The sequence below is a fragment of the Saccopteryx bilineata genome, chromosome 5 (genome assembly GCF_036850765.1).
Source record: "Saccopteryx bilineata isolate mSacBil1 chromosome 5, mSacBil1_pri_phased_curated, whole genome shotgun sequence".
NCBI classification, from domain to species: domain Eukaryota; kingdom Metazoa; phylum Chordata; class Mammalia; order Chiroptera; family Emballonuridae; genus Saccopteryx; species Saccopteryx bilineata.
The window spans coordinates 229,122,483-229,140,993 of record NC_089494.1 but is presented as its reverse complement, the minus strand read 5'-3'; the positions used below and the strand labels follow the sequence as shown (position 1 = coordinate 229,140,993).

The window sequence follows — 18,511 nt, the reverse complement described above, 5'->3', positions numbered from 1 at the left end:
TCATGACCTGTTCCAGCGCAGAGCTGACTGGGAGAGCTGTGGGCCTCTCTCCAGCTCCGTTCCTCCCCCCACCTTGCCAGCATCGCCATCGGAGCCATACCATTTGGTGAATTCTGCCTCTGCTTATCGCCCACCCAACTTCCTTCCCGATCCCACTCCTACCCAAACGCCCGCTAAATGTGAACAGAGGTCAGAATGAAAGCAGAATTCCACAGAACCCTGCAATACCGACAGCTCTGTGCTTTGCATAAAGTGAAGGGAAATATTAATTCACAGAAAAAAATGAGAATAATTGTGAAAATTAACATGCGTGAGGGCATCACGGTTCACAAAATGCTTCTGTAGGCAGGATCTCCTTTGATTCTCCCAAAACAGCTGTGTGGGGACTCCATCCTCTGCCTTTCTGTGTTGTAAAGGGATGAGGAAACAGACTCGAAATTTACCAACCTCTGAGATTCCAAATCCCAACTCCTCCTCTCTAGAGGAGTAGGAAGAAATGGTTTTCCTTTCCTTCCCATAGGGCTGTGCTGCTCAGTGTGCTCCCCAAACCAGGAGCATCTGGTCACCAGAGAGGTTGCTGGAAATGCAAAATCTCAGTTTGACCTAACACCTCACAGAGCTGCAGAGGGCTGATCCTAAGAATAGCACTTCCACTTCCAGGACTACATCCTGGAGAAACAAAGGCGCATGCACAAAGAAGACAGAAACAGAAACATTCAGTATGGCACTGTTTCCAGAAAGAATAGTATGGGAGCTATCCAATTGTCCCTAAATAAGGTAATAAGTAAACCATCGTTAAGTCAAAGAATACAGCTACCGAACAATTAGAATGAATAAAAGAAGAGTTTGTGTCAGCATAATCTCAAATATAATTGTTGAGTGAAAAAAAGCTGCAAAAGGATACATATTTTTAGACACAGACATTGATATCACTGCTTATGGATTCATAAATATGAAGTATAAAGATATGCAGAGTAAACATCACATCAACCTCAGGAAAATGGTTAGTTCTGGGAGGAAGGGAGAGGAAAGAGGGGTGGTTAGAGAATTTTTTAAGGTTTTATGTTTAAGAAAAAAATCTTAACCAAATATCACTAAATTTTAATATCTGTTAAATCTGAAGGCTGGGTATTTGCATATAAATATATTAAAATACAGTCTTTTCTCCACTCTTTTGGGTATAATATTTTGCAATTTTAAAAAAATGTCTTTTAAAAGCTTCTCACATGATGTGGTATGTAGCCAGGGTTATGAATCTCTATTCTAGGGGCATAAAGTAATAAAAACATTGCTATGTAATATCGAGATATACATCTACAGAATGGCAATGATCTATAGCTCTTGAAGTTAAATTACTACCTTAAAATTTTATATCAATTTTTAAAAACTTTCACATGGCAAATAATTTCTTCCTTTTCTTTTTTCTTTTTTTTTACAGAGACAGAGTCAGAGAAAGGGATAGATAAGGACAGACAGACAGGAATGGAGATGTGAAGTATCAATCATCAGTTTTTTGTTGTGGCACTTTAGTTTTTCATTGATTGCTTTCTCGTATGTGCCTTGACCGTGGGCCTTCAGCAGACCGAGTAACCCCTTGCTCGAGCCAGGGAACTTGGGTCCAGGCTGGTGAGCTTTGCTCAAACCAGATGAGCCCGCGCTCAAGCTGGCAACCTCGGAGTCTCAAACCTGGGTCCTCTGCATCCCAGCCCAACGCTCTATCCACTGCGCCACCGCCTGGTCAGGCGGCAAATAATTTCTATAAGCAATATTTTTTTAAGGGGCCAAGGTTATTGCACAAGGAAAACAGTATTTCTCAAAACGTGGTTGTCAGCTCACCTGTAACAGAATGAGGGAGGAGTGGGGACAAGGGAAGACTTAGTTTAGAATGTGCATCCCAGGGCCTCACCTTTGGCCTACCTACTCAAAATCTCTGGAGATAGAAACCCAGAGTCTGAATTTTTAATAAGAGAATGCATGTATGGGCACAATTTTTCCGTACACCAAAGAACCACGAAAGTATAGCATATTTTTAAAGATATTGTCAGTCATATGTTTAAAACCATATGTCTGTGTTCAGACATGTATGACATTTGTCATACTCTGAAAATCAAAATAAACTGCAAGGAATGTTTTCTAAATAGTTGAGATAGTAATTCCACAACTATCTTCAAGCAGATCCTGATAACAGCTGGTTTCCTGCACCGTGCACCTGACCTGAAGGACGCAAAAATGTATCGTAGGAAGAACATAATTTTACATTCCCTTTCTAAAAGGGACTTCAAAAATCAACTGGGTAAACAGGAAAACTCCACAAGTCCAGCCTTTATGTTTGTTGTTCTCACTGGAAAAGGCCCCAAACAGAATTTTCACCAAAGCTAACTTCAATTAAACGCATGAAAAAAATGTAACTTGAACTGAAAGGCCTGGCCAGCACAGTGATGTACCCAGAATTTACCCTCGACATTCAAGATAGCATCTAGTCTAGCCTGACCTGTGGTGGTGCAGTGGATAAAGCATCGACCTGGAAATGCTGAGGTCGCCGGTTCGAAACCCTGGGCTTGCCTGGTCAAGGCACATATGGGAGTTGATGCTTCCAGCTCCTCCCTCCCTTCTCTCTCTCTGTCTCTCTCTCCTCTCTCTCTCTCCTCTCTAAAATGAATAAATAAAATAAAATTTAAATGTGAATTTCTTTAAAAAAAAAAAAAAAAAGATAGCTTCTAGTCTAGAGTCCTTTTGCTACAAGGATTCACTTTTTTTCAATTTATTATCATTTCCTCAAACTGTTCTATCCATTCTTTTCCCTACTTTCACACAAAACCACCACTGCCATCCTGACTTACAAACCCTGGAAAACTGCTCCAAAGCCTCTGGATTAAAAACAACAAACACAAAAAAAGATGTTCAGTCTCACTAGTAAACAGGAAAGTGCAAATTTTTAACCATGAAGATACCATTTCGCACCCATCGAACTGGCAAACCTCAAGTCTAACAATGCCGGGTGCTGTCTGCCAGCCTGCGGGGCACCCGGAACTCCTGACCGCTACCGGGTGGAATGCAAATCGGCACAACTGCTATGGAAAGCAACTGAGCAATCAGATAGGGGCAAAGACGCCTGTTTCCTTTGACCCAGAAATTTCCCTTTTAGGGACAGACTTCAGAAAAACCTGAAGCATGCACAGGGAGACCAATTCAAAACTGTTCGTCGCTCTAAAATGGCACACATAAAAAACCATAAACCCAAGTGTTGATCAGCAGTAAAGTGAATATACTGCAGCACATTCATGAAATGGAATATTACACAGCCGTTAAAACAACCTAGAATTGCATGTATCTTAATGGGTAAATCTTAAAATCGTAATTTAAACAAAAGCAAACTGAGAAGTTTTTCAGTATTACAGAGCATGTATAAACGTGAGGAAACAATACTATATCTGGTTTATGAATACATATATATCTAATAAAACTATAAAAACACATGATAAGTACCAAATTCAGAACAGTGAAACTGTCTGAAGGGAAGGGGAATGAGATGCAGAAAGGTTCACCTATTATTTGTAATATTTTATTTCTTCAAGTGGAGCTAGATATATGGTTACTCACTCTATTACTCTCCGTATTTTTCTCTCTGCCTGAAATTCACCACCACCCAGAAAAAGAGTCCCAAGTCTAAGCAACTATAAAGCATTTGCAGATTCTCAAAGTGACATCAGAACTTGATGGGCTGGACCTATAAGTGGAAAATGAAGCTTTAGAAACCAATAGGGTTTTCCCCACACTCCATTCATAGCAAATAATCACTCTCAGATTTATGGTAAAATTCCAAGCAGAGGCCTTCTGACATCCCCAAATTTCTAAGCAGCAATCCCAGAACAGAAACATTCCAAACTGTTTAGTGCTGAGGTTGGTTGTTAACACAGAATTTATTTGCCTCAAGAAAATTTTTGCTGGTTCATTTTTGAGTGGCCTTTTCTCTTAAAAGATCAGCAAGGCCTTTCAACCCTTAGACGAACACTTGGTTTCACCACAACTGAAGGGTTATTATATGAAGTTGCACTAAAATATTTAGAGCGGAAGAATTAACAAGATTAAAAGATACCATCTTTTATAACTTTTTCAAATAGTCTGCTTTGTACTGGTTCCACGGGCAGGCTAGAGATGTCTTTCTGATGATTCCACAGAATTAAACACCATCTGAAAACTTCAACTCATTCAAGCTAACTAGATAGAACAGGCTGGGAGAAAAGACATATGAATGAGAAAATTTTCTCTTAATTGCTAAGAGAATCAACACTGAATATTGCTTTCAATTACAAACCCAACAGACCAAAATTCCACATTAGTAAGAAATAAATAAATAGGTTTTATTGTAGGGGTGAAATGGAACACATAGAGCTGACATCCAGCAAATGGTATGACAATCTTTAATTCTAACTGAATATCACCATTCAGCTTTGCTTTCACCCTAGGATTCTAAGAAAAAAACTGGAAAATACATAGACCTAACTGTTAGGACCTGACCAACACAAATATCTCCATTAGACCAGAGAGGCTGGAACAGAATTTTTCCTTAGATAGTAACCCACCCCACCTAGCAATTTCTGAAAACTGGTAATATCAGAGTAGACCCTCATTCCTGAGTGAAAACAACTCCCAGCTGATAACATTAAACTAAGTTTTGTCTCCAATCTTCTCTGAGAATGGGAAGCATGAATAACAGAGGAAGTGGCAAGTTCTCTTCTCCCAAATTATGTGAGTTATATATTTTTAAATGTTTTTAAAAACTTTTTTTCCAGCGATTCGCAAAATACATGCCTTAGGTAAGTAACTGACTTGTCAAAATAAAATGATCTCTATAAAATTCCTCTAGCGTCGTTTCAGATTTTTATTAATTTTACTTTCCCATCATATCAAGGTGAGTTCATTTATTTAAAAAGAAGTCAAATCTGGCACTTGGAAAGGTGCCCAGTAATATCCTGGGGTTGTTCAATGGATGCTGAAATGCTAATACTGTATCTGGTAAGTTTAACACAGTTTAAACAATGTTGTTAGGTACTCAAGTAGTTACTAACCAATTAAGAGAGGCAGATTTCTATAAAGACGCTAAGAAACACTACTCACCGAGAAGCTTTTGACAAACAACAAAAATCAGTTTCATAAGTTGAGAAAAAATAAGTTCCAATCAATAGTTTGTCCAAAGGCACCACTAGACTCATGCCTAAATGGAGAGACCCCCAATGGTACTATTCCAGCTCTAAGTTACACTGACTGTAGTCACATCCTTGCATAAAAAAAAAAAACCAACTTTGGTCAACTGCAAATATATTAAAGAAATATCTGGCTGTGTTCATCAGTCTTTACACTATATTACTTCTGAGATTTTGTTCAACCTTTATCTGTGTGGATATCACACTGTACTAAAACTTTCATCTTCATCAATGTTACATCCACAAGATAAGAAACCGCTGAGCCCCTTGGAGACAGGGACTCACCTCCTTCATTTACTAGCACCTGCAGAGTATGTGCCGACACTGGCATTGCAGGTCCTCAACAAATGGCTATTTACCTAAGTAAAAATGTAATCTATTTGACAAAGGGCATTCCCCCTATGGCACATTTCACAGCACTATTAAGAAATAAAATTAAGATCAGATGATTTAGACCCATGTGCACAATTCAGTCCAAGGGGCATTTCTAGAGGGCACATTCGGTTTCTCCCAACAAATGCTTCCTTTTTAGAAAATCCCTCAAGCTCTTCTAACAAAAAACTTACCAAAAACAAAAACCTTGCATTTGTAGCACCATAAAAATACACAGGAAGTTAACTCTATTGGTCCAGACAAGTATCAGAGGATTATACACAAGGGACATTTCCTCATGCTTGGTAGCAGCTAGGGCATTTTAAAAATTACAACACACCAGCCAAACAAGCTTTATTATCTGTGAACCAGACATGCTGTGAGGCTAAACTGACGAGCCCTGAGCAAGTTGATCAAGAATCACAATGGCAGAAATTCACATGGAAGTAAAATTAAAACAAATGGAAACTAGCATTAAATTTCCAAAGGATAATAAAATCTCAGCTGGCAAGGGGACAAGTGGAGGGATATGAATGTTTTCCAAGTCCCTTATATCTATAATTGGCACAAGAAGTCTGAGGGGGGGGGGGTGTTTATTTCTTAATCACATGAAGGATTTGCTACAAGTTCTATTTCTGCTCTGCTCAATTCTTTCTTGTCCAGTGGACAAAACAAATCTACTTTTCAACATTAGGTCCTGGTCGTTCAAGTCCCACCTAGAAGGATGATATCCTTTCACACCCTTTCTGGACACACATCAGTGTATTTAAAATATGCCAAATGACCTGCTTTTAAAAAAAATGCAGCCTGACCTGTGGTGGCCCAGTGGATAAAATGTCGACCTGGAATGCTGAGGTCACCAGTTCAGAGCTCTGGGCTTGCCTGGTCAAGGCACATACAGGAAGCAACTACTACCAAGTCGATGCTTCCCACTTCTCCCGTCTTTCTCTCTCTCCCTTTCTTTCTCTCTCTCTCCTCTCTCTAAAAATCAATAAACAACAACAACAACAAAATGCAAGAGCCACTTGCTCTTACTACAACTACTCAAACCAACTAAGGCCAAACGGAGTTAGCTGAGGGAATAGTCAATAAAAGCACCAGGGAGAAGCTAAACAGTGAGGAGAGACCCCCAGAAGACCTACCTGGAAACAATTCATCATCATGTGAAGAACCTAAAGAGGAACCAAATGAAAATTTACGTCGGATCACATGGAAAGACAGCAGTCTCCTCATCACATGCCCTCCCGTGAGGGATGTGAGACTGGGAGGGGCCCGGGTGACCTGAGCAGCCTTTTATAAGGGGCGGGGTTAAGGATGCCCATCCCAGTCTTTGTATACAGTCCTTCAGCCTGGTTTACATAAATGAACACGTGAGTTGTTTACATTACTGCTTGCTTCCATCAGGTCCAAGAAAGCATAATCTCCACTATCCTTTAAGCCAGGGTCCCCAAACTACAGCCCACGGGAGGGCCGCATGCGGCCCCCTGAGGCCATTTACCCGGCACCCTCCGGCACTTCCAAAGGGGCACCTCTTTCATTGGTGGTCAGTAAGAGAAGCACATTGACCATCTCATTAGCCAAAAGCAGGCCCATAGTTCCCATTGAAATACTGGTCAGTTTGTTGATTTAAATTTACTTGTTCTTTATTTTAAATATTGTATTTGTTCCCGTTTTGTTTTTTTTTTGTTTTGTTTTGTTTTACTTTAAAATAAGATATGTGCAGTGTGTATAGGGATTTGTTCATAGCTTTTTTTTTAATAGTCCGGCCCTCCAATGGTCTGAGGGACAGTGAACTGGCCCCCTGTGTAGAAAGTTTGGGGACCCCTGCTTTAAACAACTGAAGATGACATGAGATGATATTGAGAACAGCTAACACTTACTGACGTCCTGCTATGAACTAGGCTTAGTAACTTAATACAACAGTCCTAGGAGGTGGGAACCATCTCATTTTTATAGGTAAAGAAAGACAAAGCGCCTGACCAGGTGGTGGCGCAGTGGATAGAGCGTCGGACTGGGATGCGGAAGGACCCAGGTTCGAGACCCCGAGGTCGCCAGCTTGAACGCGGGCTCATCTGGCTTGAGCAAAGAGCTCACCAGCTTGGACCCAAGGTCACTGGCTCCAGCAGGGGGTTACTCAGTCTGCTGAAGGCCCACGGTCAAGGCACATGTGAGAAAGCAATCAATGAACAACTAAGAAGTCGCAACGCACAACGAGAAACTGATGATTGATGCTTCTCATCTCTCTCCGTTCCTGTCTGTCTGTCCCTGTCTATCTCTGCCTCTGTAAAAAAAAATAAATAAATATTAAAAAAATAAAATAAAAAAAAATAAAAATAAAAAAAAGAAAGACAAAGCACAACCTGTTCAAGGACAAAGCTAGTATGTGTTAGATCCAGGATTTGAACTGAGGAAGTCTAACTTTAGAGCCCAAATTCATCATTACTTGCTCAAGACACAATGTCCGAATAGGAACATAAAACTCCCTACTTAGGAAATATTGGTTCCTCACCTCACCTGGGTGATGATGCTAAACTTGGTACCTTTTTAAAGATTCCACATGAGGTTGTCAACTCCCCAGACACGGCACTGGCCTGCTCATCTCACGTCCTCCCTGCCACTTGCCTCCCTCACTGGGTTTTACTAGAAGCAAGTAGTGACATTCTGCCCTGGTGCGCCAAGAAACCCCAGCTGCACTGAGGATTAAAAAAAAAAAAAAAAAAAGCTGGTGACTGGCTTCCTCTTGGGACATACCAGCTCTCAAGTTTCCAACCTGCTTTTAGTACAAAGAGGTGGACGCACAAGCTGGACAGGAACACCAGCAAGGGCTGGGACTGCACCTCGCTGCCCTGTAAGCCTGAGGCCACCCCAGCAGGCATGAAAGAAGAGTATTTGAGCTCCTGCTTTCCAAGTTCCCCTCAGGAGGTGATCATAGCGTAGAGAGAACCAGAGCAGAAAGGCATCACCGTTCCACTGCACCAAGCAACATTAACGCCACTGGACAGGAAGGAGCAGGAGACCCATCTCCTGGAGAAGGAAGGGAAGGAGAGGAAATCTATATGCTCCAGGAGCCACCCACCACATCTAACTGGTGCTGTGCCAACACCTTGGCAGCTATCACTCCAGGAAGCCCCAGCATTTATTCTGCTGACCACCGCAGTGGCCACATCCAACAGTGCTGAAAAATGAAGCCAGCACCACTGGGTTGCAATTCTACCCCTGAGCTAACACATGGCTCCTTAATGCTCCTTCGCCATGTGTTAATCTTGCAACAAAATGTAGGACAGAAGAGGGAAAAGGCTGTGTAATGGGGGGAGGGCAGCCAGATCACCTTACCTCCAGGCCGCCTAATGAAGCCTCCTCAGATTCCCTTTAGGGGCCTCTATTAGCTACAGCAGAAGTTTTCCCCAAACTGGCACTAAAGGAGCTGGTGTTCCAGCTGGAGATAGGGGAGCCACGATGAGGAGTGGGGGGAAGGACCTGGACAACAAGGCAAAGTGCACACTCTCTCACTCCACACAGCAGGGCAGTGTCTTACTCCAGGGGGGCAAGTTGTGCACACCAAGGCTGTGACAAGTGGGGGTGCCAAAGGTGCACCCTGAGGACCCAAGGGCTAGAAGCTGTTGTTCCTGCAGAAACTGAAAAGCAAGGGAAAGCAATGGGGAAAACCCAAATTAAAGTCACCACCACACCAGGGAAGCAGTCCCCCATCAGAGCCCGCTGATGTCCCCTAGCTGTGTCCACGCCCACCAGCCTCCACCGGATCTACAGAACATCAGGCAAGATCACCCTGGGACCTCCTCCAGCCCCACCACCCTTGGGTCTTCATGTATCCTTGTTCTTCTTTCACAGGTGGGGAAACTGAGGTATCTAAAACAAATTTCTGTGCTTTCTCAAACCAGGTGAAGTTCACTTCTCTAAATACAATTTTGCACTTTTTTACAGCTTTATGACATTTCAAATGTCTCCAGAGACCGATTACCTTTGCAAAGTGAATTTTAAATACAGTTTAAGGAGTGAACTTAAAATGAGATGAGGGCAGCCAAGAAGACCGGCAGGGCTTCTTCTACCGTAAGGACAGGATGGGTACCCGCCATCCCTCGATAGTCCCCCAACCCCCTCCCCCGGGACGTCCGGGTTCGGCCTCCCCCCCAGACGCTTGCACCGCAACCCGAGGGCGGAGGCACGCGGCGCGGCCGAGGGACCGGCGGCCGGGCTCCCAAGTCCCGGGGCAGAGAGGGGGGCGGAGGGCTCCGGGACCCTCCCCAGGGGCTCCGGGGCCGCGGCCCGTCCGCGCACCCAGGGCCGGGAACTTCTCGCGGCGCGGCGCGGCCCCCGCCGGCCCCCACCCCACCGCCGGGCGACGGTGCGGCTCGGGTTTCCCTTTCTTTGCCTCACCGCGCCTCGGGCACGACCCCCGAGGCGCCGACGGCGGCCACTCACCATATTACAGATGGAGGCGATGTTTCGGACAGTCATTAGTCTAAAGGTTGCAGCGATCCCGCACCGCCATCTTTACAAGGTGAAAACAGGACTGTCCATGGTGGAGCGCTCGCGGGGAGGCCGGGCGGCGGCGGGGCGGCGGCGGGGAGGCGGCCTGGGGTCCGGCTTTCAGTTTGGCTGGGAGAGGGAGGCCGGGAGGGAGGAGGCGGAGGCGGGGAAGGCGGGGCGGGCGGGAGGAGAACGGAGGGCGGGGATTGGCGGAGCCGAGGAGCCGGGGCCGCGGCCGGCGGCGCGGGGAGGGAGGGCCGGCCAAGCGCGCCGCGTGCTGCCGGCGCCCTGCGCTCCCGCCGTACGGTCGGCCTCGGCTCCGCCCGCCCGCCCGCGCCCCCGGCCACGGCGCTCGGCTTTCTTCTTTTCCTTTTATTTCCTGCTTCACTGTATTTGGGCTGAATGCGGGGCCGAGCCAGAGCTCTCTCCCGCGCGGCTGCGGCAACCGCACCGCGCGGGTCCCCCGGGCCGACCCGGATGCGACGGCGGCGGCCTCCTCGGGGCCCGCAGCTCCGCGGGGGAACCAGGGACAGCGGCAGGCGACCGACCCCGCCGGGCAGAAGGGCCGCGCCTCCGGCCGAAAGCAGGCTGCGGGCGCCCCGGCCCCGGGCACTGACGCCGCGGAGAGGGCCGGTGGAGACACGGAGCCGTTTTGTCTTTACTTTTTCTTCCCTACCTCTCATCTTCCAGCAGCCCCGGTCTTTATATTTTGGCGAGTAAAGAACGCAGAGGGGTAGGGGTGACCAAGGCCAACTTTTAGCTTCTCCCCGAGGTTACAGCCAGATGGCACCGGCGAGGACCCAAGAAGTAAATGGGGTCAGGACATGGGAGTGGCAGAAAGCCCTCGCCAGCAGTGAGTGGGCCGGCTGCCTGGTAAAGGGCGCCGGGAGGGGAGAGGAATCTGGGTCTGGGCGGAGGCCAGAGCGACGCATTCAGGCAATTTGTGACATTAACAGGTACAAAGGACAAGTCTCGATTCTGGGCGAGGAGTAAGCACTATCTGAGGAGCAATTTGAACCCAGAAAGAGCACTAAACTTTAACGCATCTTAAAGAAAAACCCCTCTGTCTCCAGGTTTTGAGATTGGTGCTGTACTGGCATAGACACGTTTCCCGCATAAAAGGTCCTGGCTTCTGGCTCAAAGAGCAAATCTACACCATTTAGCAGATATGTTCAGGGCTTTCGACAGAAAAGTTGAACTAGTAAAACTCGTGGTAATTCTTAAACCAATATATTTAATGACAAATTAGAAATTAATATCATTGAAGATAGCTTTTCTCTAACCAAGGGAAAATTTCACTTCCTATTCTCCATTGTCTATTTAGCATCATTCACTAAGATTTGAGACCCGTTGACTGCTGATATCCCAAGGACCTGGGTGGAAATAAAAGACAACTGCTAACCAAAGTTTTGTGGGGTCATATTGGCTCTGTATATTTCATTGGATTTAAGGAGTAAATTCCTGTTTATGTTAAGTCATTCTGCCTACATCTTATTTACAAACAGATCCTTATGATGGTGATCACTAAACTTTAATTTCTTAGCATTGTCTGTCATGATCTTTCATGATCTTCAGTCACCATGGTAACTCGGGTAATTGAAGCTATTGTCATCGCCTTTTGCTGATCGATAAAATAAGACTTAGAGGATCAAATATCCTCCTTTGATCATGTTACCCAAATATTACAAATGAAGCTGGTGTGCTATCTGGGCTGAGCACCTTGGGAGAGGAGAAAAACAGAACACCCAAACTATGGTCATTTGGGAAACTGAGGCCTAGAAAAGTTTAAAGACTTGGGCAAGATCACAAAACAAGTTCAGAAGCAACCTCAAGTTTAAAACAGCCCCTAGGATCAATTTCATACACATTTCACCATAAAGGCATTAATCCAAAGCTTTCCATAAATGATATGGAAATTTTATACCATAATAGAGTTCAATATTTCTGCCAGCATTGGTACAATGGATTGTAGAGTCCACAGGGCTGAAACACCATTCACATAATGAAAATTGAACATCATCTGATTTCTGAGTGCTGTATCAGCAAGTTAAAAGGATATTTTACATGCCTTGTAACAGTGTATAGCCTAAAACTGAAGTGTTCAACGTAGACAAACATCCAGATTGAAATTCAGGCGGTGAATTATATATACAACAAATCAATTGAACACAGCAGATCTTGTCAGCCTCATGAATAATTAAGTACATTTTTACACTATTACCAGGTTGGTATTCACAAGTGTAAATTGGAAAACGCCATCAGCTGAAGAAGAATACAGCTTCACTCAGCAAGGAAACATTATTTGCAAGTGATAAGAGGTAAAATCATGAAAATGTTGATAAGCTAATGAGAGAACTTTGAGAAAAAGTGTTTCATATATAGGAACCAGCTGGTATGACAGTATCCGCTAGAACTGGGAAAAGTAGACAAATAGAAGGATGGGATATAGTCTAGCACTAAACAGCCTAAATGAACTTGAAGGAGGCAGTCACTCCAGGTAGTGTGCCCCTTGCGACCCAAAATGTCCATGAATCAGCCCACTGGCCTCACCTGGGAGCCTATTAGAAGTGCAGACTCCCGGTGCCCATTTCAGCCCTACTCAATGATATTTTGTATGTAAAGTATGAATAGCACTGATCCAACCTCTTGTGTGGCCTTCTCTGTTTTTGCCTGCCTAACTCCCAGATTCGACTTCGGGGACTTTCCCTCTCCCATTCTCAGAACTGAAGGTTCAGGTGTGTCACACCAGCCCCCTGGCTCCAGAGTAAGGCACATGATCCAGACTTGGCCAATGAGAATAACTTATAGCCCAGACACAGTGATTGGTTCAGCAAAGAGGATGCAATATAAGCTGAGCCAATGAAAGCCGGCCCTGGGTTTTTGGGTGAGGAAGTACACCCTTCTGAGCTAATTGGATAAAATCTAGAGCAGCCATCTTCCCACTGCCTGAGCATGAAGCCAACATAGAAACATGAGTCTGAGGAATGAAAGAGAGATCCTAACAACATTCTTTGTCCACTTGCTGCATGATCTATTTCCTGGACTCTTTAGCAACTAAAATCATTAAAGTCTTTGTTTTATTTGGCCAATTTAAAGTGAGTATCTGCTATTACCACTTAAAGAATTCTAATAACCAGTTTCCCTGTCCCCCAAAATTCATTAGGTTCATTCCAAATTCATGATGTTTCCTTTTCTTCTCTACTCACTAAACCAATCTTTGGGGGGATGGCTCTGTGTCTTTCATAAAACCTCTCCTGATTGCTCACCCCCACCCCACCAATTAACTCCCATATCCAGGTGGTTCCATGTTTTCCCCTCTTGTTACCAGTTTCTTGTGTCCTTCTCCTGCTTCCTCTCTTTGCTTAGTTAACACCACTCAGCCTTCCAATGATTCAAGACAAGATGATGAAATGCCCTTGTTATATGTTCTTATAGCACCATTTATCTTCCCTTTGTGGACCTTATATTTATAAATACATTTATGCCATATAGCATAGAGGCAGTACAGTGGGTGGTTAAAAAATGAACTCTGGGGCCCTGGCTGGTTGGCTCAGCGGTAGAGCATTGGCCTGACATGTGAAAGTCCCTGGTTTGATTCCTGGTCAGGGCACACAGGAGAAGCAACCATCTGCTTCTTCCCCCTCCCCCTTCTTTCTCTCTCCCTCTTCTCTTCCAGCAGATATGGCTTGAATAGTTTGAACAAGGTGGCCCCAGGTGCTGAGAATGGCTCCATGGCCCTGCCTCAGGTGCTAAAAGAGCTTGGTTGCCAAGCAATGGAGCAGCGGCCCCAGATGGGCTGAGCATCACCCTATAGAGGGCTTGCCAGGTGGATCCCAGTAGGGATGCAAGCGGGAGTCTTTCTCTGCGTTCCCCCCTCCCCACCTCTCACTTAATTAAAAAAAAAAAAATGAACCCTGGATCCAGACTGCCTATACCAGCTATATGACCTCAAGCAAGTTTTTAATCTCTCTGTGCCTGTTTATCTATAAAATGAAGATAAGAGTGCCCCTCAGAGAGTGTCTTTGCATTAGTATATGTGAAGTACTAAAAGTGTGCCTGGCACGTACTAACCACTATATGGGATAGCTGCTTTTATTATTGTGCATGTGATTTTTTTGATTAATGTTTATTTCCCAACCCTCATCAGACATGAAGAGACATGAAGAGACATACCTAAAGAAAGACACAGTGCCTTGTCCATAGGAAAAGCCTCAAAATCAGATACTATCTGGACAGTTGCTTCTCTCCAAGTGGCCTGGAAGCTCCTGGAAAAAAGGAATCTTGTCTAGTGAATTTTTAAAAATCTCATGTGGTCTCAGGCACTGTGCCTGGCACATTCATTCCTTCTTCTTTTTCCTCATTGCCAAATAGGTTATTGCAGCTTACTCGATATGCAAATGTTAGTAAACATTTGGCTGTCTGAGAGAAAAACATTTTGCTGGTTGTAGACTTGAGTTTGAAACCAAACTGGCTTCTGTTGGTTATATTTCAATTCTGTGAGGAACTTGATGACAGCAGTTTTTCTTTTTCTCATGCATCAAATACTTATTACAAACTTTGTGCCCAATGCTGTGTGAGGCACTGGTGATCCTAAGATAAAAGAAGAATGTCAGAGTGCCCGCAGTGTTCAATTTCATTAGTGGTGCTCGTCGACATTATGAATGCCTTTGCTACTTTTACATGCAATTAGTATAAAATAAGGATAAGCTAACTTTGGAGTGAACATCAAATTTGACTTTGTATAACAGGGAAACTACATCTAAAATTATGAGTGTATTTATGGGTGGTTAAGACTTTAAGTCTTTGGAACAATTGGCTTATTTTGAAATGCCATTGAAGGATTTTTAAGCTAGACTGGAACATGATTAGACTTTATTTTCTCATCCATTTTGATTAACTGAAAGAAGAGATTACTCTAGCTGCTACTACATGAGGAAAGAAAGTTGAAGGAGGAGTGCGGCAGCATTCTAGGTGAGGCCAGTTAGAAATCTGGTGAGGCCTGACCTGTGGTGGTGCAGTAGATAAAGCGTCGACCTGGAAATGCTGAGGTCGCCGGTTCAAAACCCTGGGCTTGCCTGGTCAAGGCACATATGGGAGTTGATGCTTCCTGCTCCTCCCCCCTTCTCTCTCTCTCTTCTCTCTCTCTCCCCTTTCTAAAATGAATAAATAAATAAAATTATTAAAAAAAAAAAAAAGAAATCTGGTGAGAAAACCCAGAGTTGTTGGCACCTCAGGTTTTAGGTAAGGAGTGGCAATGGGGAAAATAAAAGTGGAGAGATTGAAGACTTTCTTTTGAAGGTAGTCAGCTGAATCTGGTGACTGATGGGAATGAGGGCTGAGTCAAAGATGAATCCCAAGATTCTGACTAAAATGAAAAGGAATGTAATTTTTTTATTTTTTTTTTACAACAGAGAATGCTGAAGGAGAAAGTTCAGTGTAGGTGGTAAGAAAGATCTGGATTTGAGAATACGTGTATCAATCACGAGTCTAGGGCACAAAAGAAATGTCTGGACTGGAGATAAATCTAAGAGTAAGTAAAATAGAGAAGATAGTGAGGATACAGTTATGGGTGAAATTGCCTAGGAGTGTATAGAATGAGAACTGACAAGGGGATAGTCCAGGAGAGCTCCACCACACAAGGTTCAGGAGGAGGACGAGAAGAAAAAAACAAAAACAAAACTAATATAGAGCTTCTATAGTATAGAAGATGCAAAGAAACATACAATATTACAAAAGCCAGAGTATTTCAAGATGGAAGAAATAGTCAAATGTATCAAATACAGCTAAGAGATCAAGGAAGATAAATACTAACAGTAGTTGCTCTGGCTGAGAGCTCAGTTGGTTAGACTTAGAGCATCCTCCCGATACACCAAGGTTGCAGGTTTGATTCATGGTCAGGGCACATACAAGAAGCATCCAATGAAAGCATAGACAAGTGGGAAAACAAATCGTTTCTCTCTCCCTCTCTCTTACTCCCTCTCTCTCTGAAACCAGTAAGAATTTAAACAATACTAACAGTAACAACTTTCAGTTCTCCAGCAAGGCTTTCAAATGCATTTAATCCTTCTGACATCCCTATGAGGAAGGCATGGTATTATAATGCTCATTTTAGAGAAGAGAAAAACAGCCTCAGAGTTTAATTTGCCTCAGTTCATGTATTATCTCACCAGAGTTTATTAACTCAAGAGTCCTTTGAATTCTATCAATGGCAGCTTGCATGGAATGGTTAGGATAGAATACATATTGGAATGGGTTGTTAAGTGAAAGAGAGATGAGAAGACTTAAAGATATTTGGCTTTGAAGGGGAAGAAAGGGCAGTAACAGTCAAAAGTAGCTTCAGTGAGTAGCGCTCTGCTTGGTTTGCAAAAACCTCCCTAATCAGGCTCTGCCCCACCTCTTCCAATTGTTTTCCCACCTCCCATTCTTTTTTTTTCTTTTCTTTTTTTTTGGTGACAGAGACAGATAGAGATGGAGAGAGGGACAGATAGGGACAGACAGAAAGGGAGATGAGAAGCATCAATTCTTCATTGCGGCTCCTTAGTCTCCTTAGTTGTTCATTGATTGCTTTCTAATATGTGCCTTGACCAGGGGCTACAGCAGGGTGAGCGACCCCTTGCTCAAGTCAGCGACTTTGGGTTCAAGCCATGACCTTGGGCTTCAAACCAGCAACCTTTGGGCTCAAGCCAGCAACCATGGGGTCATGGTTATGATCTCACGCTCAAGATGGTGAGCCCGTGCTTAAGCTGGTGACTTTGGGTTTCGAACCTGGGACCTCTGCATCCCAGTCAGATGCTCTATCCACTGTGCCACCACCTGGTCAAGTCCCACCGCCAATTCTTAAAACAAATACATCAGTCTCACTTCATGTTTTTAAGCCCGCATTCCCTTGACTCCCCTCACTCTTGGGCAATTATTCTTCCTTATATTTCAAGCCCACTCATTCCTCAAAACACAGTTCAAACCTCACCTCGAGGAAGATTTCTCAATTCCACCTTTCTTGGTAAGTTTTTATCAAAGATCACTTTTATTTCTTAGAAAGCTAAGATGCCTGGCAGAATGCTAGATACCCACACAGGAGGCTCTCAGACACTTAGCAAGTAATTATTGTACCTGAAACACTATGCACACTTGACCAGAACCATTTCGCTCACCATCCTGCTTTCCGGGTTGTATTTACTTTCCTCCAGATTTGGGTCTGAATTAATAGAACTGACAGCCCTCGTGGGTATGGGGAGGGTGAGGTTTAGAAGGTGAGTGTGTGATAAGGAAGTTGAAGCACATGAGCTTGCAGAGATTATCTATAGAGATTTGGTCATAAAATAAGGAGATCTCAGACAGCAGCTTAAGGAAGGTCAGGCAATCAGTGGACAGGTTTGCTCATTTCATTTGTCCTTTTCACAATGCTTATTAGTGTGTAGAGACCCTGAGTATGTTTGTCATCAGAAGATGAGAGGCTAGTTAACCTAGAAGTGAGGTTTGATGGAGTTCCATTATTAAAAGGATAGGGAAGGCAGATCAAGGGCCCAAGAGCTTTGGAAAAGAGGAATTCCAGCCATTAGGTTGAGGAAGTTAATATGAGATGCCCTCTATTTTCACAGTAGACAGGAAAAGAAGCTCCATCGGAGGGTTCTGACTACTTTGTTACTGCCATTCCCTCAGAATAGTGAGGCACATAAATACAATAAATTCTCACTTACTGTTGTCAATAGGTTCTGTGACTAAGCAAAAAAAAGGTATAACAAGGCCAATTTTACCATAGGCGAATTGATAGTAAAAAGAGTTAAGTTTCTATGGCATCTCATCAACGTTTTAACAAAACCTTATTCATTGTTGAATGTGGGCGTGTGTTTGAAGAATTCTAAGTATAGACTCTCTAAGGTATATTTGTTCTAATAGCCTGATCAGATTTAGAACAGGCTTTCTTTGGGGGCATTTAGATTCCTTCCATGTCCGCAAACACTACTTACAATAAAGGAAGAATTATGCCCTCCTGTGCTCCCAGTACAGGTGTGATTACTGCCATAGCTTTAACCTCACTGCCACCACTGCCACCTGGTGGCAGGGCAAGGATTCACAGGTGGCACCTGGAATGAACTTCCCTCAGGAGGAAGTGCGTATAATTTTCTTTGGTTCTGCCCTTCTAGAAAGCTGTCAAACACATGGTCCATTGAGGACAAGGTAAGACAGTACTGAACTCTCTCAGTGTACAGTTTTGTCCCCAGTCAGTGGTCATGGCTTTACTCCATTTCTTCTCAGAAAATTGGGTCAGATGGCCAGATTAAGGGTGACCATAACAAGGCCACATGAGCAGCATCCTAGTGGTGGCTGCGGTGCTATGTACCTTGTACGGTACTACGCACATGCTAGTCATCAGTTACTGTCACCAGTGGCCAAAAAGGGTAAGCTGTGAGGAACTGACTGACTCAGAATGTTATCACTTGATAAGC

General features: G+C 43.9%; 1 protein-coding gene across 2 annotated transcripts in view; it reads right to left on the bottom strand.

Moving 5' to 3' along the window:
* USP46 (ubiquitin specific peptidase 46) overlaps window positions 1-10,188 on the bottom strand; it is a 62,857-nt gene extending 52,669 nt beyond the window's left edge. The window contains exons 1-2 of one of the 2 annotated variants that reach the window (XM_066279384.1): window positions 10,017-10,188; window positions 6,719-6,748 (exon numbers count right to left, since the gene is read on the bottom strand). In XM_066279384.1, the coding sequence (XP_066135481.1) occupies window positions 6,719-6,748; window positions 10,017-10,052 (66 nt within the window). In that variant the 5' untranslated portion in view covers window positions 10,053-10,188. The remainder of the gene's footprint in view (window positions 1-6,718; window positions 6,749-10,016) is intronic. The other variant, XM_066279385.1, reaches the window with a different exon arrangement.
* Window positions 10,189-18,511: the final 8,323 nt, after the last annotated feature.